We start from the raw sequence: 24,622 nt of genomic DNA, 5'->3' as shown, positions 1-24,622 counted from the left end.
AGTCAGGTTTATTGCAGTGGCAGACTGTGAGTTCAGTGCTTGGAAGCACCCCAATTATATGATGTCAAAGGCTATGTGCTGCTGATGTGGCAAAACTGAAATGTCTTTCGACCCCACATGTACAGCATTGCAACATTCTAATAATCTGTTGACGCAGGCATGAATCCCATTACAGGTCAATGGCCCATACTGACAATGTATAACATTTTTTCTGACACTGTCTGGAGAATTCAGCATGGACTACCTGTCTTCTTCCTCCCCTCCAAGATGATATGCCAACATACCACATTTGTTGGACAAGATTGCTATGTTTACTTCTAGCAAAATGACTATCTAAAGATACAAGGTGATTTTAGAGATCATGATATATATAAAGCACCTTGAAGGACTTTTGCCGCTTAATAGCCAGCATGAAGAGGTCAGCTGCAGACTAAGCACTGACAGTGTTTTCAGATGCACGGGCAAGTCTCTAAAACAAGAAAAATAAAAACACACAACATCCCAACAACAGACACAAATACACACGAGTTGATTCAACTGTTCATCTTCCCCAGAGAATTACTTCGGATAAACATCAATACTGCCTCCTCCAAAGATCCATTTTATTTTCTGATAGGAGTCTCAATTCATTAGATTTAATCATATGTCTATTCCAAATCTCCAGGACACCCAGTAATGGCAAGCCTTTTTGATCCCATAGAGAAAGCTGAAGAGCTAACAGTTTCAACAGCTTCCTAAAACATAATCTTTAATATACAGCATCTTCACCCTTACCTCAAAGATATTTTCAAGCTTGAAAGCAATATTTATAATCATTTCCCATGCTGACACTATGGATTGCAGCAGCAAGACTTCCAGCTGCTCCCAGAAGAAGGTTTTATATTAATTCATCAGAGGTGAAGGCATATCAGTTTGTTTCCTCCAGACCTCTGGTAAACAGCTGTAATCCCAGGGCAAGTGAAGTAGCTTGTGGTTTCCTAGCTTGCCAGGGAAAATACAATTGTAAGAAGATTCACAGATGAGTTATGCTAAATGTTTGGTATTGTGACCTGTGATGCAACACAAAAGAATGGTTGTTGTTGCCTAAACTTTAATAGAGTTAATCCTTCCAAATGCTGACAAATTACTGCCTCAGGCTGTTTAAAATCACATTTCTAATGCAATAATCCTATCTGCATTACAATGAGTTGGGATGAAATGATTAGGTGCCTGAGATTTTTTGCACAGTGAATTAAGTCACCATACAGACTGGCCATGCTTGTTCACAAATTAAAGGTCTGGGCGGAAATGAAATTCCATTATTCTGCCACTTGCTAAGCTTCAAGGAAGGTTCATTACTGTCCTGTCTCTACTGGGAATGTTTCTTAAGTAGCTACAAACTAACGGGAATCTATTTTTCATTAGATCAGTTTCAGGGTTTTCCTCGTTGTTAATATTAGTCAAGTCTTAGGCTAGTGAACACCTCTGAAACAGAGAAGGCCAGTTCAACAATACGCAAATGGAAAGTGAGATAGAACATCAGTAAATTTGTTAAAAAAAGAAACAAAAACTGTACCCTAAATGCAAGTCTTTTCCCTTTCTTCACAGACTGTGTTAAACCACAGCTTGCCCAATTCTTAGAAGTAGGTATTTTAGCTACAGGATAGTTCACAATATAAACCATTTAACAACAGCAGTGCATAGTGTCCTTACTTCCCAACCCAATCACGACATGCCCAAGCAGCTATTCATGTCTACACATTCAGATTACCTCTTAAAGGCTGTCTTCAGGATTTTTGGAATCCTGTACTAACGAGACTATTCTTATTAATATTCAACTGATTTACACACAATATAAATCTGATACACAACAAGAAGGCAATGAGATTTCACACGAATTCTGATAAATGGGTAAGTATGATGCCATAAATATCTATGTCAGACCTTTGTCCAATACCCTTCTGAAAACAGCCCCAAAAAGCTAAAAATTGCAAAACTAGTAATTTGAGATAATCCTTATGATTATGCAGATGTTTGACCATAACAAAACCCCTACAAAAAATGGCCAACAAATGCTCCAAGATCCTCTCAGTTACAAACTGCAGTGTGCAACTACAACAACCACCTGTGCTAGTCATTTCCCACAGGTGTGCTTTGCACAGGGGTTACAATAAGATTTAATTCTCATAAAACAGAATTCCTTGTATGCACATCATTAAGTGACATCTGCATCACAAGTGGGGGAAAAAGAAACAACAAGCTTCTAGCCTTTTTCTTTTTTTAACTGGCAGGGAACCTGACATTTTAAATGGTTTAAATGAAGTAGCACAACTATAATTGTTTATTCTTCACCTTTGTGCCTCAAAAAAAAAAGTCCAAGTTTTCATCCTGTTGACATATTAGAAGAGAACGTTTCTATTTAAGACTGAAATCTCCACACCTCAGCACTAACAATAAGCTAGTCAGAGGCAGTCTGCTCTAGGTTAAGTGTGCCTTTTTCTGTATTAATTGAAAAGTTTCACTACATGCATAAAGCCTGGTCTATTTATGCAGCAACTAAGGTAACTACTACACATTTCAGATAGATACAAACTTTTACATGACTGATCACGGTAGAAAACATCATAGGTTCATGTTTGGATAGGTTCCTGCAGATTCCAATATCTGCTACTAGATACATGTCAAAACAGATACCCTCATGTTCTCCAATGGTTATATGCATTTCTAAATACTGTATAAATGTGAAACAGATGTCACAGACTATATTAATAGTGATAATGAAGTTTCTAGGCTGTCTTCAACATCACCAAAAATTATGCAAGTCAGATGGCTGACTAGAAAAAGACTGATACATTTTAATTGTCCTAATAAAGGCATACTGCAAATTAGCTGTGTCCTGCTGGGCACCACAGTCTTGAGGTAAGATGCTTTGCAAGTACTGAGTGCATATCCAGTACTAGGAATTTATCTCCTCCTTCTTGCACTGAATTCAGTGGCAGAATCAATTCTATCCCCCCCAAAAAAACTATTCCCACAGCAGCAATCAATAGCACACCTTGTGGGACCCTGAAAAAATTACAGCCAGCTACATTAACAGTCTGGTAGACTCCAGCCTCAAACCAAACAAGTAAGTTTTCCCCAGACATGACAAATTTCCACATTCTTGAAAAAGACCCTGTACATCTTGCCCTCAGAGGGCAACCTCAGAGTGTTACTGTGGCACACAACTGCAGAGGCAGATCACAGGCCTTGGCTTGACTGGCCAAGCCCACAACAACACTGATAAGGTTATCCCACAGATGCCAGCAAAAAATACACTTCTAAGACTGGCACAGAATACCTAGTCCAAAAAAGTCAGTGGTACTAGCCATGATATTTATATCCCATACCACCAAGACCAAAGCCTCACTGTGCCAGGCAGTGTCTGCTAATAAAGCAGAGGGTCACCATATCCTGCAGAGTACTTCTGCCACCTTCCTGCCCACTAAACACACACATTGGATAGCAATAGTTTTGCAAGTGGCACTCCTATGGAATTGGAAGGTTTGGAAAGGAGGTGTAAGAAAATAGAACATGGGGGGTCTAAAAACAGAGAAGTGAGACTTACTACTGACATGAATAAAGGTTGGCAAACCAACACCATTTGTTAAAGTACATGAACAACAAAACAGAAACAATAACAGCAGTAATATAAGCATAACAACAATTAGCACTATTGCAATAAGAGAAAACTGTACAAATCTTTATACAACTGCAAAACCTGCCAATTTTGTATTTAATGCTGCACAAAGGATGCAAAACCTTGATGCTTATGATTTATGTTCCCCCCCCTCCAAGTGATAATAACCTCAGTTATTATGATTTCTCACAGATCTGTAACAGTAGTTTCCCACCTATATCCCCAGCTCATAATCACTGACAAATCACATAGCCTGAAACTTATGACAATTTCAGTACAAGGTCACTTTCCAATGAATCAACCACGTATTAATATGGTTAAATTGACTATTAATTGTGGTGGTTCCCCCTTCCCCTTTTCATGAATAATTTAGTTAAGGCAGCTCTTGAAGTAAGGTAACAACAACCAGCCCTTGAGCCTTTTGTTCAAGAAAGCACCAACCCTCTCAAACATAAATAATGGAGGGTACAACACAACAGCGATATCAGGGACCCTTTCTCAGGAGTCGTCTCTTTTCCATGGTAACTCTTTATCGCAACTGCTAATGAAAACTCTGATGTGGAATAGTAAATATTATAATTTGATAGTAACTAGACTAAATAAGACAAACAAAATTACATTGTATTACATTCTGGGAACCGTAGGCTCATTCACAACACTCACAGGGTTGCTATGGAGGAACCCAATGCTTACTATTTTAGCAGCACAGGGTTGGCAGAAGGCTGTTGGTCACTCTTTTAAGGGCTGCTAGTCTTAATTTTTATATGTACAACAAACATGGGCGGGAGGGGTGTAGAAAAATAAACCCAAATAATTTCAGAGTATGCTTTTGGAGGTATCAGATTCCCCAACAGAGGGAGAAAGAAGAGTTAAAACACTATCTATGGTCAGATAAAGCCAGATTTCAGAAATGCTTGTGTGATCTTTAGGCACAGGATTATTCAACCCAACAGTAAGGGCCCAGGAGCTTTGAGTGTTTTTAAGTCTTCTTATTAAAAAAAAAAAAAAAAATCTAGCACTTCTGGGAATGAGAAGCATCACCAAGTTGTCCTTGTGTTAATGACACCCAGGAGAGCTGGGCTCAATGCCATGATCTGCCACAGCCTCTCTGGGTGACCTTTGGGCTCACAGAGCATTTCAATGCCTCATCTGAATCTGGAGCTGCAAGAAGGGTGTCTCCTGCACCTGGCCCTGCAATGGGAGTACAAACCATGGGCATCAGACCACACACACCTTACTACTGAGTTGGCTTCCAAGTCTCAGGATGTTTTGTAGATACATCCTATAAAGATCAAAGACAGCAAAAGGGGAAGAGACCAATCTGGCATTCCCACCCTTGCTTGCCCCTCACTGGAAACAAGAAATAGCACAAAATCACCGCCAATGCAATGAGAGAGGGAAGCAAGGAGCGAGCTTGAGGGACTGTCACAGGTGCCCCTCAAACCCTGACAGCCCTCTAGAGACAGAGGTACCCTGCTCCTCATGAAGCTGGAGAGATGAGGAAAGGGAACAAGACCAAAAAGAGCCAAACCCAGATAAACCCTAAAACCCTCCACGGTGGCATCGCCGGAGGGGAGCCCACCGGCAGCCCCAACGGCCGTGGAGGGCCGCTCCCAGCACTCCCTCCCCCCTGTCCTAGTCCCTGGCTCACCTTGCTGCTGGTGGGCCCCGGGATGAGGAGCTTCAGCGCCTGCCTCTTCAGCTCCGCCAGGCGGGCGTTGCAGTGCTCGCACCAGGCGCCGCGATCAGAGCCCGGAGAGGAGCCGCCGCCGCTACCGGAGCCCGGCGAGCCGGTGCCGAAGCCAGGTGAACCGCCCAAGGAGCCGGGGGAGCTGGTGCCAATACCGGGCGAGGCGGGTCCCGGTGAGCCGGTGAAGGAGCCCGGCGAGGAGGTGCCGGAGCCAGGGGACGGGGTGCCGGAGGAGCCCAGGGCAGAGCCGGCTCCCTCCGGGGCCGGGCGACCCCCTGCTCGGGACTCCTCGTACGCCTTCCGGTACCAGCTCTCGGGGGAGAAGGGAGCGGCGGGCTTGGTGGGGGAGCAGGGGTCGGTCACCTAGAGCGGGAGAAGGAGCAGCGGGTCAGGCAGGGGCCCCCGCAGGGCGCCCGGAGCCGCCGTCTCGCGCTGGGCAAGTTGAGCGGGGCAGGGGGGGCGCTAGCCGGCGGCGCCGGTAAACGGCGGCGGGCGAGGGGCGCGGGAGCCCTGGCACGGCAGTGGTCACCGCTCCGAGCCACCCCTTCAGCTGACAACTTACCCCGTATTTTCTGCTCCGCGCCGTCACCGTGATCCTCTCCTTACTTCCAGCCACGGAATTCATGGTGGCTTCGCAGCACGGCGGGAGAATTTCCTACAGGTTTCCCAGTCCACATCCGAAGGTAATAGCCAGTCCTGGGAAGTCCGCAGCGGAACGGGCAGGCTGCTCCCTCCGCTGCCGCCGACGGGATCGCTCAGCCCTTAAACGCTGTCAATTCTCAGGAGCACGCTTGGGGCTGAAGCTTCTTCCCGGTCGGTTTTTCCTCATTGTCTTCCCTCTCATACCCTTGCAAACCTTGTTTTCACAAAACCAGCAACATCCAGTGCAGGAGCACTCCCCTGGTAGGCAGCACAGCTCGCTGTCCTCCGCCACAGGGGCGAAGCATCCAAGGTAGCTTCAGCGAGGCGAAAGAGCGGGAGCCGCGCTCGCTCTAGCAGAGGTGCTTTCCCTCTCCGCTACAGCGGCAACTTGTTTCCTTCTCCAAGGTTTGTAACTGAGTTAAAAGAAATCCTCAAAAAATATCGGGATCCGGGCTCTGGGAGGAGCCTCCGCGTCCCTCGCAGCCAATATCCTCCTGCCCACTTTGGCCTGACAGTTTTGCAAGAAAAGGGAAGACAAGACCCAGGCTGCGGAGCCCAATGCGCTCCTCGGTCAGCGGCGGAGCTGCAGGGCCGGCTGCCGTGAGCAAGCTGCTGGAGCCTCACTACGGGTCTGCACACCGCCTCGGTGGCCAGGAGGGTCCATTTTATTTTGCAGTATGTCTTGATTGACGTCTGTGATTTTCCCCCTCTTCTTGAAAAGGGCGGGCGGACGGGCAGAGGGGAACCTTGTTGCTTCCACCGCCGTTATTGGTTAGTTGCCTCTATTCACAGCTTTAATGAACATGATTTCATGTGTTCCCAGTCCTCCCTAAATAACTAGGAAAGAAAGGGAAGCTGCATATATGACAGCCACTGGCATGTCTTTTCTATGTTGTATTGTAATTTTACATGTACTAACTTGCAGTCAAGGGCATAATAAATTGATCTCCTAACAACTAAATGCTACCCTCGTGTCCCTATTAATCCTTCCCTTCTAATTTTTATTTCTTTTTGAAGGTCATGTGTACTTGGATACATTTTTTTTTCTTTTTTACTTCAAATCCTGCAGATAGCACAATCATCTGTGATAAATCTCTCTCAAAAGAAGTTGCTGGTTTTCTCTGAAATTAAGGCAATAAAGAGCTAAATGCCAGATCCCCTGATAGGGTCATAACATGGATGGGTTGATGCAATTGAGAGGGCAGAAAACACAGGGGACTTGCATCCACCTTTTCAACCTCCTATTGTTACTTCCATGTAAATATATCTTTCTAGCATCTCTAATGCACCTGGGCTGTAACAGCTGTAAGGAAAGAAAATCAGCCCACTGCATCACTGAGCAAGGAATCTCCTAATGCCTGTTTTCACAAATATTCTGCTGGCAATAAGGATGTGTAAGATGCTCTACTGTGTTTTAATTTCACTAGGTTATCATCCTTAGAGTGGAACAGCCATTCCTGGTGTGGTTAAGAAAGCTTTCGTTTAAAGCTGACATGAGCAACGCTGCCCAAGGTAGCCAGGCTGCATCAGTAGTGCCTTATACATCCACAGAGGTGCCTCCAAAAAGCTGACCAAACCAGCAAACAAAGGAGATATGCACCTTAGTCCCTGCTGCATGTGAATGGGTTTCACATAAATCTGCATGCAGACATCCCGTGGTTTACTCTGTAGACAGACGTGATAGGGATGACAAGGTAATGCGGGAAAATGCCGTGCAAGCCTAGAGCAGTGCAGAGCAGGTATACTCTGTAGGCCCCAAGACACTGACTGTAGGCAGCCACATGCCACTCGCACCACCATGTGTAACTGCTCATTTTCTGGGCTCAGCGATTCTGGTGGCAAACTGGCATATTTGCTTTGTTTTTCAGCAGACCTTTAATTAGCAAGCTGCTCGCTATGCCTGCCTAACCACATCTGCTCTGTCAGTGATCATCATCCTGAGCCCAACAGCATGCCTCCCTCAGGAGACGATGGCTATGCTGTGGGCAAGGGGCAGCAGCTTGATGAGCGTGCTGACAACTTCCGAACCGCACATTAGGTCGCTAAGCACCTTCTCCGCAGGTCTTCGGGCCCGGGGCAGTGCGCAGATCCCAGCAAGGCAGCACCTTACAGCAGGCTGCTGGAACGCGGAGAACAAAACGTTAAGCGCTGTGCGGTTACTGGCAGTCTGGCAGAAGGAGCGCGGAGGGAAGGCGCCGGCCCGCCGGAGGCGAGGAGGGATGTGACTGACCGCGCTCCTCCCTGTCTCCAGCGGCAGGTTCGCGGTGGGTACCACCAGCCGAATCCCCCAAGCCGTCGCGGCGCCACAGCCAGTCCCCGACGTGGAGTAAGCAGGAAGACTGACGACTAAAAAGCAATTCCGCCGTCCCGCCCGGGCGGAACGCGGAGTTAAGGCCGCGCCACCCGCAGCGGAGGGCAGGCGGAGAAGAAGCGGTGGGCGCGGCTGGGCCGGGCGACACGGCACGGCACGCGGAGCCCTGGGGCGTTGGCGGGCGGCGGGCGCCCTCTGCCGACAGACCTGGGCACGGCCGTGCGGTGTGGGCAGCGAGGCGCGGGAAGGAGGGTTCAGCTTCTCCCCCGGCCACGCCCGGGCGCAGCGCGCAAGGAGCCAGCTCCGCCGGGGCACGGGACCCGTAACGGTGTGCCTGCGGCAAGCAGCGCTGACCCTCCTTCAGAGAAATTCCCGCCGTCCCTGAGGCCGAGGGATCAGGTTCCCCCGGGCACGGCTGCAGAGGAGTGTCAAGTGTGCCTTTTCCCAGGGTTGACTCCTAGGGTAGGAGATGTCGCCTTCCTGTCAGGGCACGGCGGCTCGGTTTCTCTGCCCAGCTGCTTCCAGGTGTGCCTTTCTATGCCGTACTCCCCCAGACCACTGAGCCTGTGGTAGATCACCTGTGCTCAGCCAGCTTCTGCCCACCCTGCATTGCTTTCCTTCATTCCTGCCTGCTGCCCTGTGGAGTGAGGGATCCAGCAACAGCCCAAGTGAACTGAATTCATACCCAGGGCTGGGTGCCTGCCAGCAGCACGGCTGAGGGGAATTAATCTCTGGCAAAGGGTCACTGAAGCAGATGAAGAAACCCTGCAGGAAAAAAAAAATTCCCATCCACATGTCAAGACCTTAAGGATTACATCCATGGCTTTCTCAGTCTTTAGCTGATGGTGAAGTTTGGTTTCAGTTGAAGAAGCAGGGTCATGACCAGCAAGGAAGAGACGAAAAGGAACATCTCCAAGCAGGAGATTGGGACCTCAACACTTGGTGAAACTGTCATTTGAACCTAGAGATACTCAGCAGCAAGTTTCCATTTCCTCACCTCTCTGGTTTGAGGGAATGTGCTGGTTTGAGGCCACACAGATCCTCTCTTGCCCCAAGAGGGACAAAAGAATGGCACTCACACAAACGGACTGGAGAGTGATGGAAAGTTTAAATGGAAAAGCAATTGGTGAAAGTACAAAAAACTGCAAAGCATAGTGACGAAAACATCCCAAAGTGTACAGAGTCCCTTACATAACACCCAAAGGCTTCCCAACTCTTCCCTTCTCCCCACCTGAGGGTATACCCAAACCCCCAGGGTTCTTTCTTTCCCCACCCCCACCCCCTCACACACTGCTAGGCTAGTCTCAGGCTGGCCAGGTCTGAGACTGCCCCCCACGTCCTTTCTCCTCCTGGCATTAGGCCTAGACAGGCCTAAGAGGCCTTGAGATACTCCCCCACTGTTACTGGATAAGAGAGAGCATCTCCCACGGGAGCAGAGAGGGAAGAAAGAGAGAGAGAATGACTTTGCAGATGGATTTATAGGGCGCAGTATTTATGGGTAGAAATATGCTGTTTCCTCTGTCCAACTTATTGGGTTGGACACTTGGAACACCAGAGGTGTAGCTTATGTGGCAGTGACAGGAGGCACCCAGCCTAAACTGCCACAGGGAGCTGTTAAGAAGGTGGCATTGCAGGAACACCTCTTGCAACCTGCAGTCTTGCATGACTTTATTTGCCAATCCTGGGCAATGTCTCTGTTGCTGTTGGATCAATTTTCACTCCTGGCAGGTGTCAGTATTTACTGACATTTTGGGTCATTCAAGAGAGGCTTTATTGAACTATAAAAAATTTGTAAGCTGAGATACTCCAAATTTTCCAGTTCTTGCTATTTTGTGTTGGCCAAAGTATAGGACAGTGGTATCACTCCCACAAGAAGCTCTGCTAAGAACTCTTTCTCTGGGCTAATACTTTCCTCTCAGAGAAGCATTGGAATATGTCTTTCTCTCTCTCTTTAGGATCCCTTGTGTGGAAGTTGATGAGGTTTTGTCATAGAATTCTTCCTGCTCCATGTTTTACTAAGGCAAAACAATTAGCAGAATCACAAACATACCAATGACAGGCAGCTCCAAGCTTATGTATTTCTTCTGTTATCATAACTGGCAGTCATGGGAAATTAGTCCTGCCAAATAATTTGTGGTAGCAGTTCAGAAATCAGACTAACTGTTGTTCTTAATTCCAGACAAAGCTAAAAAAAGGGGGCTGTTCAGACATTTATAAGTAAGTGAACAAGAGCTAAAGCCTTGGATGCAGGTTGAAATATCAGAGTTTTGAGCAAAAGCTGGTCTGCAAAGCATTGAGGATGGACTTTGATCTTGATCAAGGCATTGCACCTCTATGGACTTTCGTGAGTTGTGTTTTCGGTAGTATACAGTTTCTCCCTCAAACTGCAGTGCATTTGCGGTGGTGTACTATCACTGTGCTGCTTTCAATGGATTTCTTCTGAGTATATCTCAGTGTGGGTGCGATTAAATCTGACCTAGAAGTTCAACTTCATCACTCAAATCTGAGATGCTGGCACAAGCCCAGTTCTATCAATAAACAGCAGTTTATGAGAGCTGGAAATGTTGGTTGCATCAGAGAGATCCCTTGAGGTATTCACATTTATAATAATTCTCAGGATAAAAAGGTGACAGCCACTGTAACTTGAAGAGTCATCTTTGCCTGTGTGGAAGCTGTGTTTCCAAGTTTGGTGCTAATAAGTCTCAGTATTGAGTCTTGCTTACAATTTTAAAAAGCTTCCCTGGGAAAGAGCATGACAGCTCTGATACTTGCTTAAAACTGCATATTAATTAGCTGGAGGCTGTTGGGGAACAGGAAGGAAATTGAAGGCATTTGTACTAGTGACAATAGTGACAAAGGATTAATTGTAAAGATAGAAACAACTAATTATTAAGAGATAGAAATAAAATCAGCAGAACTTTCCCAGTTTGATATATTTCTTCCCTAAAACTATTCCAGTTCTTGTTCTTATCCCCTTGCCAAAGTATAGGATCATTTCAGCAACAGGCTTTAGCACATTAAGTCCCTTACCCTTTTGTGTAGCTCACACATCAGCAGAAACGTGCATATTCACAGGGTTTAGGAGCCCATGCAGTACAGGACTACATTTGTACATTTGATATTGCAGGTAATGCTCCTTCTATAGTATCTGGGATATACAACACTTCTGGAGTGTTTTCTAGCTTGCTTTTGACAATTATTGAGTATGATGTCATGGAGAATTAAGACAGACATTTTGTCTGTATGAGCTGTATTAGTGGATGCTGATACATTTGCTATTGCAGCCACTGTTCTGAGGGCAGCTGCCGGACACATCCAGAATGCATGATTCCTTAGCTGACCAATTCCTTAGCATGCTGCAAAGAGCAAAGCAATAACATTCCATGTGTGCCAAGAACAACATCCCCACGTTGGCACCCTTGGATTGGAACATGCTGCAGAAGCCACCTCCTTGACATGCTGGCACCTCTCATCGGGAAAAGATTTTAGTCTATATATATATGGTTGGATATTACTGGTCAGGCAATCGATAACAATGAATATATAAACAGCCACTCTGAGCAATAGGGACTTTGGTTAGGGCTTCGGTTAGGGATCTTCAGTTAGGGCTGCTGTTAGCTGCTTCTGCTTCTGTTAGCTACTTCTGGCTAGGGCTTCGGTGTAGGGATGCTGTGAGGGATATGCTCGGGACTTCTGTTAGCTGCTTCGTCTGTTAAGGGCTTCCAGGACTTCTTCTGTAAGTGGGACTCTGAGGCTCTATAATGCAAGAGATTCTACAACACAGCAATAAAGGACTTCTGGGAGGACTTCTGAGACTCTCTGCTCTCTGCATTTCTGGAATCTTGTTGCTATATGACAATGGGGTTCGTGCTTTCATTTGTCACCCAATGGCCCCCGAATCAGGAAGAAGAAAAACATTTGCTGTGATGCAATTTCCAAATCAGTCTCAAGATTTACCTTGTGTGTCAGCACAACAAAAGTCTGACACTGGAAAATGCGTACTCCTCATGCACTGCTACAATCCCTAGTTCTGGGTGGTATAACATGGACAGAAACTCTCTAAGTGGTCCTTATTACAGCTTTTACTCCTTGCTGACACCAGCAGATCTGCATCAGTAGGCTTCAAACACTTTTTTCCCACTCCAAGCAGTAGTGTTTTGCTGTCAGCCTGACAAGGGTATGTCTCATTGTGTACTTAAAGTAGCCCTTTTGCCTCATTGTGCAGGTGTTTAGGCTGTACTTTCCCTGCTCCACTGACAGCCTCCTTGAATCTCTCCGCAATATGAAAGGAAGCCATTTGTGTTCAAATGTGGACAAAGAGTCTCATTCTGTTGCAAACCAGTGGCCTTTAAATCTCATCCTTGCCCAATACCGAAAGCAATCTGTTTTCCACAAAGGGCTATTTCGTATATTTTGAATGGAAAAATGTTCTTATCTCAATTGTAAAATATTTCATACATTTTCTAGAAACTGCTTTCATAGTTTCTGCCACCCAGCACTGCCTACTTTCATAAATCTTTATGTTCTCAGTAAAAATCAATGCCTGCTTATTAATACAATACTGATTTGTGTTTCATAAGTAATAAAGGATGTGGTGTTGTGCACATGCATATACTGACAAAACCATTTTGCACGGAGAAGTTTACAGGGTTTTTTGTAGCAGGATGTAGTCCAGTGACACACCTACAGCCAATTTCAGTTGAGTTCATAAATTCAAATAGTGAACTTTGACACAATCCCATTTTCTGTTACTGAGGCACAATAAGCATTTATTGCAACTCTAGAACTAAAGACTAGCTTTAAAAATGGGACAAAACGAGACATACCTGTGATTTCCAAAGTGCCAAGCCTGTGCAATGCAGATTTTACACAGAACAGCAACAGAGCAAGAAAATATTGGGGTAACAACAGCCAGAGTCACAGGCTCTGAAGGAGAAAAATGGGAGCTGCTTCATGTCTAGAAACTCTGCTTGCCTCTGTGGGCATGTGGAAAAACCACTGATTGCTTGCTGTACTGGGCTTGGTGTAGCCATATCCAAAGTAATGCTACAGCATCACCCAGCATTGGTGGGGTTGTGACAGAGGCTGCCATGCTGAGGGGGCCCATGGCAGCCTGAACTTCTCTGGCACACTGCTAGTGATTCTCCCTGGACCAGTGTTGCAGCCTTTGTTCTGAGGGCAGTTGCTGGATGTGTGCAGAGTACGATTCCTTAGCTGACCAATTCCTTAGCACACTGCGTAGAGCAAAACAATAACATTCCATGTGTGCACCCTTTGATTGGAACATGCTGCAGAAGCCACCTCCTTGACATGCTGATACCTCTCATTGGGAAAAGATTTTAGTTTATATATGTGGTTAGATTTTACTGATTAAGGGATTGATAAGAAAGTGTATAAAAAACAGCCACTCTGAGCAATAGTTATCTTGGGTTAGGAACTTAGGAAGGAACAGCTTCGGTTAAGGCTTTGGTTGGGGACTCCTGCTTCTGTTAGTTGGCTACTTCTCTGGCAAGGACTTTGGTGTAGGGATGCTGCGAGTGATATGCTTGGGACTTCTGTTAGCTGCTTTGTCTGTTAAGGGCTTCTGGGACTTTTGCTGTAAGTGGGACTGACTCTGTAATGCTGGGGATTCTACAACATGGCAATAAAGGACTTCTGGGAGGACTTCCGAGATTCTCTGCTCTCTGCATTTCTGGAATCTCGTTGCTGTACAGCAATGGGGTTCATGCCTTCATTCATCACCCACTGGCTCCCGAACTGGGTAGAAAAACAAGCCAGGGACACTGCCTGGAGATATTAGAGGGCAAAGGATCCTTTTAAACATTCTTCAAAGACTCTCCTATCTACCGAGGGGACAAGGAAAAATGTGTCTTACAAAAGAATTATTCTCAGTAATCTTTGGATAGAAGAGAGAAGAATGGTATTAACAAATAACAGCGTTAGCTGTTAGGAGGAATGTAGACCAGCATGTGCCAAAGTTGTAAAACAGGCAAAGTGGCTGCTGGAGGGTAGCAGTTGCAAAGCTGATGTGCATGCCTGCTTCACCCTGGGAGCCAGGGATGCAAGCAAGCAGCCAGGTGGCACAGAAGGTAGTGAAGTGAACAGGAAGCCCTGAGAAACAAAGAGTGAGGCACTTACCACATTTTTATGCTGCATCCCTTCTTGTTGCAGAAGTAGTTTATAGTAGTACAGATCAACAACAAAACTGGCATCACAGATGCTAGTCTATCATAGTCTTCAATGTGTAAATTCCTTAAATGAAACACTATAAAAAAGGTAGCAGGCTTATCTTTTCTGCCCCTCAGCTCACCTGAGGTGAACTAATTCAATTTGGTGCTCAAATAACAGAGCTATGTCAGAGGTCTCATACCGGTATGTTCCTTAGATTTTTTTTAACAGTAGACACTCCAGGCCTGTGAGCATCCCTTTCATCTGAAACTCTTTTTTAACTCTTTCTCAAACATTTGATATATTTCTTTTATCACCAAGTTTAAGATTAAAAGTGAACCTTATAGCCCTCAGATTTCCACAAATTGTATTGCTCCCTTTTCCCCTTTGCTCTACATTATTCCATGCTGATTATATTCTTTATAAAGCAACTGCAGAGGGCTGATGACTAGCTTATCTGGCTGCCATTTCCTTCATACCTCTTTGTTACCTGCCTCTAGTTAGTCATTGTCTTGAAAGTCACAGTTTGGTCCCTGTATTTTTCCCTTCATCAGCTCATTGGCAGCTGGGAGGACAGAATTATAGTTAAACCTGGCACCTCCCATGGACACAGGGCAGTGGCTGAGAAACAAAAGCTTCGCTCTTTGCCCTTCCCTGTCTACCACAACGAGCTTTCCTCCAGCTTATTCATGTTTTGCTGCTCCAACTGCATGAAAAACCCACCATGGGAGTCCAGGAAGATTCATGACTAGACCCAGATGACTGCAGTTTTTGTGTCTGCTCATCAAGGGATGTTCAGACTTGGCAGAACAGCTCTGGAATGCTCAGAGCAGCAGATGAGTAAGGCACACCTATTCCTCAGAGGAACACTGTGAGTCTGAAACTCAGGGTGGGCATTGTTTGCTGTGAATGGAAACTTCTCTCAGGCTTAAACAAATCAGCAGTCTTGTCACTGAGCTCTTCATCAACACTGAGGGCGATGACTCCAGCAGCTTATCTGTGTGCCCAGGCAGGCTTGGTTAAATTATTCGTTAAAGTTTCAGGACAGGCATACTCACAGCTTTAGGAAACTCTCCATCTGTCCCCTCAAGCTGTGCTCTGTCCCTAGAAGCAACATAAGCAAGGGACAGCTGTGCTCATAAATGTGTCCCCACCTGCAACGTTAATGATGTGGCTCTTTTCTGATGAGAATTGATGTAAGGATCCCCCTGTAGAGAGTAATGTATGCAAGATTGTATCATTCGGCGAGTTTTTGTCTTTTTCAGGCTTCAAGCTGATGTATTTATTGCAGAGAAAACATTCTAATTGCTAAAAAGTAGAGAAGTCTCTAGGGGGATTGGAAAGAGTATTGACAAAGTTTCTAAAGCTGAAACTGTCCTATTGCATGCCACACAGCTGTGAAGTTGCATTCAGAATACCTGGATGGTGATACAACCTATTCTGTTGGATGGCCAACCCATTCCCACTTGCAAAGGTTGATGTCTCAGGAAGGTGATTCTCAGAATTACCTGGAAAACAAACTTCTTTGTCTGACTTACCTTTTCTTTTCTGTTTGTCAAGTTTGTCCAGTTGTTCACACTCTTCCATGTGTTTGACTGGAACAAATTTTCTGAGACTTCAAAAGGATGGTTGTAACCTTTTCAGGAAGTGTTTTAGGAAGCTGCTGAGATGCTAACAGTGGGGGGATCTGTGTAAGTTGAAGAGGCTTTGTTGAATGAGTTTCTGACAAACTAAGAAAAAAAAACCTGTTACGTGTAATTTAAGTTATTCTGAAAAGAATGGGTAGCTAGAGCCATATGGCAACTTCAGAATTACTAATTGCCAGGTGAATAACAATCAAATGTAAAATTTTCAGGAAAAAGTTCTTTACAATGAGGATCGTTGAACACTGGAACAAGCTGCCTGGAGAGGTAGTTGAGACCCCATCCCTGGAGGTATTCAAGGTGAGGCTCAACAAAGTTCTGGGTGACCTGATCTAGCTGAAGATGTCCCTACTCATTGCAGGGGGGTTGGACTAGATGACCTTTAGGGGTCCCTTCCAACCTGGGGCATTCTATGATTCTACGGTTCTATGATCATTCTATGAAATGAAGGCTACAAGCTTACAGACTTCTTCAGGGGAATGTCCTGTGTCCTGACAACATTCAGGAGTCTTGCAAAGGATATGTGGGTGTGTTTCTTTGCGTGACTTTGCATTTACCATTTTCTGTGTTGACAGAAAAACAGGTAAGTCTCCTCCTAACACGAAATGCTTACTACAAGGGCTACCCACCTGCCTCAGCACTTGTTGCTCTTTCTGTTTATAGCATACTAATGAAAAAAAACTGGGGTTAATTAGGCATTAGAGTTGTGTTCAGACTTACTTCAGGAGAAATTTAAAAAAATACTTTTAGATACTTACCTATAGAAAGTTATTTTGCATATGTCATGGTCATTACTGGTAATGGTTCTGTGAACTAGTCTTGAATAATGGTCAGTTAATATTCCTTTGCCAAGGAGATGCTTTTTAATAGATTACATAAATGCAGTTAGCTTGCTAACTAAACCGTACATTCTCTATATTCAAGATTGATCTCAAAGCTTTAGCCATATGGAATACTTATAACAGCATTCCTTAAAACTCAAGAACCTTACAGCTCATGATAGACGAGGGATACTTGCATACTATCACAAAGACTTTTTTTCATGGGACACAAGACTAATCTTGAAATTCTTCTGCATGCCTTCTTGAAACAGGTTAGAATTTCTTTAAACAGGGTTTGCATTTTCTTTCTGCCAAACGGTTAGTGCCAAGACATGGCATCTCAATGAAACTTGTCTTTTTGTCCACTTTGACTTCACATCTGTTGCAAGAAAGAGCCCAGGATAGGTCTCTTTCTTCCCAGGCCAAACTTCTTTTTAGAGTCTTAAAGATGTTAGTAAGATGAATAAATATGAAGGATTTGTCTTAATATACCTTGCTTACAAGGAAATAACTTCCTTTGACCCATGGACTAGATTAGCAAGCACAGACCATGCAGATGCAGGAAAGCGGAACATGGACCCCAATTAATGAGTAATTGAAGGACTATTCTGCAAAAATTTCTAATCTATGAATGTGGAAGTGTATGACTGATCTACAGATTTCTGTAATTAGCAGGCATCCAAAATATGCTGTCAATGCCACCAGAACCACTGCAGAATAAGGCATTCTCTACAGAAGGAGAAAGATGTCAATCAAGTATGCTCTTGCATATGAACTTTTGACCCATCCAAGTACCACTGAAGAAGGCACAGCTTGCACCCTGAACTGTCAGTGTAGGTAATAACGATGTCATTTGGATGCATTGGTGTGAGGACAGGTAGAAGATGGGGGAGCAGTTTGGCACTGTTGGTTCCCTAGTAGCTTGTGTCTGGTGCATTCCAGGAATCAAGATAAGCGAAAAGAACTCAGAATGTTGTAGGTTAATGGTTAGCTGTTGTACCATGAAGTGGAACTCCCCCCAGGGGGGTAGAAAGTCCATCCCAAGGGGGAGGCACTGGATAATGTAATGTGTTATTCCCTTCCATTTCCTGTATATTCTCTATGTAAGAGACAGAACTTCTGGAGTTTGCACTCATGGCTCCTGCTTTCACTTTGCTGGTGGGAAGCTGGGGTTTCACTGCATAGTGGGGCCTGGTCCATTGGGCGGCCTAGTCCATTGCCAATTCTGGTTTTGCATATATATTCCTTTTACCTTAGTACCTTTTCTACTTTGTTTACTTTTGTAAATAGTGCTGTTATTAACTATCAATTCTATGCAAGGGTTTTTATTCACTCCTTTGGGGCAAATCTACATTCTGTCTGGAAGCTCAAACCAGGAAGTACTAAGTGCTGCAGTTTTTAGAGCAGAGAGATCTACACAATACCAAGATCTCTTATACCATCTGAAGACACACGAATCCATGGGCCCTGATAGGATGCATCCACAAGTGCCAAGAGCTGGCTGATACTGTTGCTGAACCTCTCTCCATCATCTTTGAAACGTCATGGAGAACAGGAGAGGTGCCTGACAACTGGAAGAAAGCAAATGTCACTCCAGTCTTCAAAAAAGGCAAGAAGGAGGACCCAGACAACTACAGACCAGTCAGTCTCACCTCCATCCCTGGAAAGATGATGGAGCAGCTCATCCTGGAGGTCATCTCTAACCACATGGAAGACAAGAAGATTATCAGGAGTAGCCAACATGGATTTACCAAGGGGAGATCCTGTCTAACTAATCTGATAGCCTTCTATGAAGTTATGACCAAGTGGGCAGATGAGGGAAGAGCAGTGGATGTCATGTATCTTGACTTCAGTAAAGCTTTTGATACTGTCTCCCATAACATCCTCATAGAAAAGCTCAGGAGATGTGGCATAGATGGTTGGTCAGTGAGGTGGATCACAAACTGGCTCCACAACAGAGTTCAGAGGGTCATCATCAGTGGCACAGAGTCAACTTGGAGGCCTGTGACAAGTGGTGTCCCCCAGGGATGGGTACTGGGTCCAGTTTTGTTCAATATCTTTATCAACAACCTGGATGAGGGGATTGAGAGTACCCTCAGCAAGTTCACTGATGATACAAAACTGGGGGGCTTGGCTGACACCCCTCAGGCTGTGCAGCCATCCAACGTGACCTGGACAGGCTGGAGAGCTGGGTGCAGGCAAACCTCATGAAGTTTAATAAGGACAAGTGCAGGGTACTACATCTGGGGAGAAATAACAACAGGCACCAGTACAGTAGGGGCTGCCCTGCTGGAAAGCAGCTCCACAGAGAAAGACCTTGGAGTGCTGGTGGACAGCAAGTTCTCCATGGAACAACAATGTGCTCTTGTGGCCAAGAGAGCCAATGGGATCCTGGGATGCATCAAGAAAGGTGTGTCCAGCAGGTCTAGGGAAGTTCTTCTACCTCTCTACTCTGCCCTGATGAGACCACACCTGAAATATTGTGTCCAGTTTTGGATTCCCCAATTCAAGAGAGACAGAGACCTGCTGGAGAGAATCTGACAGAGAGCCATGAGGATGATTAGGGGAGTTGAGCATCTCCCTATGAAGACAGACTGAGATTCCCTGGGGCAATTTAGTCTTGAGAAGAGCAGACTGAGAGGGGATCTCATCAATGTGTATAAATACCTGAGAGGTGGGTGTAAAGTGGAGGGGGCCAGGCTCTTTTCAGTGGTTCACAGTGATAGGACATTGACATAACTGAACACGTCCAGAGAAGGGCGACGAGGCTGGTGAGAGCCCTCAAACACAAGCCCTATGAGGAGAGGCTGAGGGAGCTGGGATTGTTTAGCCTGGAGAAGAGGAGGCTTGGGGTGACCTCATTGCTGTCTACAACTACCTGAAGGGAGGTTGTAGCCAGGAGGGGTTTGGTCTCTTCTCCCAGACAACCAGCACCAGAACAAGAGGACACAGTCTCAAGCTGCGCCAGGGGAGGTTTAGGCTGGAGGTGAGGAGAAAGTTCTTCACAGAGAGAGTTGTTAGCTGTTTGAATGTGCTGCCTAGGGAGGTGGTGGAGTCACCATCCCTGGAGGTGTTCAAGAGGGGATTGGATGTGGCACTTGGTGACATGGTTTAGTAGTCATGAGGTCTTGGGTGACAGGTTGGACTTTGATCATCCTTGAGGTCTTTTCCAACCTTATTGATTCTGTGAAGACAAGGAACAATGTGTTCAAACTTGAACATAGATTTCACCTCAACATGAGGAGAAACTTCTTTATAGTGAGGGTGACAGAGCACTGGAACAGGCTGCTCAGGGGGGTTGTGGAGTCTCCTTCTCTGGAGACTTTCAAAACCCACCTGGATGCATTCCTGTGCAGACTACCTTAAGTGATCCTGCTCTGGCAGGGTGGTTGGAGCTGATGATCTCTTGAGGTCCCTTCCAGCCTCTGATCTCCTGTGATACTGTGATGAAATTGGGTAGGTTAACCATGTTCCCCTTGTTTGCCACTGATGGAGCTTTTGTCTCCAGTAAACAGCTCTGGTGAAGTACAGACTTTACAACTACCCGTTAGATGAGGCTCCAACCTAAACAATTTGTGGTTGCCTTAATTTTCACTTGTGCACATTGATGTTGCTTAGATAGAGAACAACTGAAACGGTGTAAGTACCATAATATGCCGGTCCTTCAGCCACAGCACAGATGGTAACAGGCCAGAAAGTACTTGTACAAATCATACTCTGCACATGTATCTAAGCTTTACACAGTTTCAAAGAGACCAATTTCTTCTTAATGTGACTGCTGAGTATGCTACTATATGGGGACATAACCAGCTGACTTCAGATCTATAAGAAAATAAGGTCTCTGATGGGAACACAGAAGATACAGAGCTTGCTGAATATGATTGTGTTAATGGTGAGACCATCTGACAAAGATCTAGGAGATGGAATTTTTGAGACCTCTTCTTGGCATTTCTGGAGTTATCACTGTACATCTGTATGAAGTAAATATCCTGAGTATGAGTCAAGGATAACGAAAAACACCTTACTGTCTCTGTGAGATGAATGCTTAATGTACAGTAAAGCCAGCCCCTTATGCAGTGTTGTAGTAGATTAATGAGGTTTTTGGTAACATGAAGGTAGTAATGAATATGGAGAGTTTAATTTTTACAATCTTGAGCAAAAGGAGTGTGACTTTCTACATGTGGCCTGTCTTTAATGTAATTTCTTTGATATAATGCATGTTCTGTTGTCAGTGAAGCAGCAGGGGCAGTATCAAAGTTTGGGAGCTGCTTTCACCAGTGGTAGTCTGCTGGGGCTGCTGTAGTGGGGCTGTAAGAAGGACAGAGCAATGCTTTTTCCACAAGTTGGGGATAGTGATGATCTGTAAATGCAGCTGTTAAAAGGGCCAGTCACTGACCAGCAGGGACTAAATCCACCTAGTATCTGAAAAATGCCCTGCAAACAGAATCTTATCTGTTATTCTTAAACAAATATTGTAAGCCTTAAAGATTTCATTAGCAGAGCAGTTGTTTAGTGCTAGAATTTTAGCTTACAGTTCATACCTGGTTCAGAACATAAGAGAAGAAAAGTGAACTTACTGGTCTTGGCTGGGTGCACATGAGTGCTGAACAAACAGCAGGAAATTCCAATAGAGAAAGGGGAAGAATGTTCCTCTGTTGCCATTTTTATTATCCATGTTATGAATTTTAATTGCTGAAAGGTAAGTTACAAAGTTAAATTTTAGCAGTGATGAATGCATTTTTCCTTCTCTTACTCCTTGAGATATGTTCATTAGCTGATGCAGAGATCTGGTTCTTAACCAGCTGTCTGAAAGGACAGGCAAGCTCTCAGTGAGCTTGTGAGAACACTGGTCTTTTTCCTACCATTTACCTGTAGTTTCTGATAGTGTACCTCATACAACTCATTGGTTATGGAAATAAGAATAGTATTTGAACAGCATTAATCCGAATTAATGCTGGTTGATAGTAGGCTGAATGTAAGCCAGTAGTGTGGCCAGGAGAGCCAGTGGCATCCTGGCCTGTATCAGGAATTGTGTGGCAGGCCAAGAGAGGTTATTCTTCCCCTGTACTCAGTACTGGTCAGACCACACTTTGAGTACTGTGTCCAGTTCTGGGCTCCTCAATTCAAGAGAGATGTTGAGGTACTGGAACGTGTCCAGAGAAGGGCAACGAGGCTGGTGAGGGGCCTGGAACACAAACCCTATGAGGAGAGGCTGAGGGAGCTGGGATTGTTTAGCCTGGAGAAGAGGAGGCTCAGGGGTGACCTCATTGCTGTCTACAACTACCTGAAGGGAGGTTGTAGCCAGGTGGGGGTTGGTCTCTTCTCCCAGGCAACCAGCAGCAGAACGAGGGGACACAGTCTCAAGTTGTGCCAGGGGAGGTATAGGCTGCATGTTAGGAGGAAGTTCTTCACAGAGAGAGTGGAATGGGCTGCCCAGGGAGGTGCTGGAGTCGCTGTCCCTGGAGATGTTCAAGAGAAGACTGGATGAGGCACTTAGTGCCTTGGTCTAGTTGATTGGATAGGGCTGGGTGATAGGTTGGGCTGGATGATCTTGGAGGTCTCTTTCAACCTGGTCGATTCTATGATTCTATGAATTTTGCTTCCAACAAAGGATAGTGCAACAAATTAAATGCAAGTTAGAAGGCATGCTGTAGTCTTCCAGAGCTATTTGCTTTAAAATTGGTTTTGATAGTTTTGAAGTTATTGCCAGAAGTGAAGGCGGCAAATTATTTCCTATTTCTTGTTTATATGAAAACTGAGTTTGACCATAAGCTCCTAAAACCAAAGCCTTCACAAATGCAGAAATGTGACAATTCTGTAAAAGCTATTACAAAACCTTTGTGCTAAATAATTTCTCATAGATGCCAGTGAGAACATATTTTTGTTTAAAAATATTTGTACTGCAAGCATCTCTGGAGAGGGGAATACATGTATTTTTGCCTCTGAAGAGTTCTCCAGTTATCATTTTTTTCTCTTTTTTCTGAATTTCCTTGAAGATGCATTCCTTATACTGAGGTTTCCATGGTTATTGATACCAAGTTTTCATATTAGCTCAGACAGCCACTGTTTCTCTGTGTGTCTAAGTCTTTGAATGCAGATGTTGGTTCTTCCCATTTTGTAGGGATCCTATTCAGCAAGTCCTGGTCACTGAATTGGATTTCCCATCTTGCTTTGTGTTTGAATATTTGTTCTCTAAATTTAAATGTTTCTTTCTGAGCTCAGTTTTTTGTAAGCATATAACAGCACAGAGCATGAACGACTAGTTATCTTGGGTGTGAACTTTGTATGTAAACGGTGTACAGGTTCAACACACCTAATTGCAGGTCATTTTTTAAAATTTGTGTTTGTCACAAATATCTGCAATTTATCACTCGTCATTTCCCTTTGTGACTATATCACTGTAAAGCCTTCGCTTCCCCAGTCAGAATGAGCAGGGAGTGAGCAATTACATTCTGCTCCTGTGTTATCCTGAGAAAACAGAACAGTCTTTCTCTTCATTTCATAGCTCTACGCTTCCAGCTGACATTGCCTCCTGTGGGAGCAGTGGTTTCTGGCTATCAAAGGCTAGCTATCATGGCTTACAAAGCAACCATGTTCCTCCACCACCTGGGACTAATGCCTGTAAGTTGAGAATATTCTCAGAACATTTAAATGGTCTGTTCCCCTCCAACCCAAGCGGTCAGCTTCTGAAGTAAAGATGCTCTAGAGAGAGTTTATGGGGCTTATGGGGATCCCTTGTTAAAATTCTGCCATCCCATCCAAAATCAGAGTTATCATTATTCTCCTTTGCCTGCTGGAGCTCATCCTCTCCATGGGTACTGCTAAATCATCTTTGCCAGACATAACATGCCCTTGGCAATGAAAAGACCATATAAAGAGATCTATCTGCTGCTTTTTTCTTTTTTTTTTTTCCTTTTTTTTTAACTCTGTAAGGTTTGCTGCTGTCCCTGGGGCTCATTAACCACTTTTAAACAGCAAGCTCATGGGAAAGACCCCTGCCCCCACTAACCCACTGTATTGTGCTGTAGCAGTGGTACATTTACAGAGAGGAAAGCAGACATCTTACCAACAAAACACATCTCATTTTACACTACTTTGCCAAAAGATATTGAAGCCCTTCTTGGTTTGGAAGATGTGAAAAGAGAAAGTTTCAGTTGTTTATATGAGAAAATGCGAAGGACCCATTTCCTCATGTTCCCTTTCTTTATGGCCACTCAGTTCTACCCCATGGAGTCAGAAGATTTCTGTGAGAACATCTTGAAAGCCCAACAGCACATTGATAACAGGTAATGAAGAGCAAGAACCTCTTTCTCCCCATCAGTGTAAAACTAATGCTTGCATGCCTTCAGCAGTTCCTTTTACCTCTGTTGTTAAAAACGCTTTTGGGGTATGTACTTTGGTGTGACATCAAAAAGAAACCTGCACTGGCAAAGGAGCAACAGAGGAAACTCATAGCTTGTTTATATAAATTGTAGAGCACTGTAATTAAATAAAGCAACTATAGAACCAGTATGTAAATGGTTTTATTGTGTGTATCCCTCCTTTTCATTACAGATATTCTTAGATTAGATAGCTGGGGTGCTTTAGAACACACACTATTCTTGATTTGAGCTTCACAGGGCTACTGTCATAAAACAGTGAATGACATCAGCATTGCATTGTGCCTCCAGAGAGGAGGTGCCAGAGGAA

The 24,622-nt window shown here is 44.8% G+C and overlaps 1 protein-coding gene across 1 annotated transcript in view; it reads right to left on the bottom strand.

Annotated features, from left to right (window-relative positions):
- The window catches only part of KIF26B (kinesin family member 26B), a 290,280-nt gene extending 284,307 nt beyond the window's left edge, over window positions 1-5,973 (bottom strand). Inside the window, exons 1-2 of the mRNA XM_054397640.1 lie at window positions 5,911-5,973; window positions 5,310-5,711 (exon numbers count right to left, since the gene is read on the bottom strand). Coding sequence (XP_054253615.1) covers window positions 5,310-5,711; window positions 5,911-5,973 — 465 coding nt within the window. The remainder of the gene's footprint in view (window positions 1-5,309; window positions 5,712-5,910) is intronic.
- Between the last annotated feature and the right edge of the window lie 18,649 nt (window positions 5,974-24,622).

This window comes from Indicator indicator, chromosome 2 (assembly GCF_027791375.1).
Source record: "Indicator indicator isolate 239-I01 chromosome 2, UM_Iind_1.1, whole genome shotgun sequence".
Lineage (NCBI taxonomy): Eukaryota > Metazoa > Chordata > Aves > Piciformes > Indicatoridae > Indicator > Indicator indicator.
The sequence above is the reverse complement of the archived record's forward strand: the minus strand, read 5'-3'. Positions and strand labels throughout refer to the sequence as shown.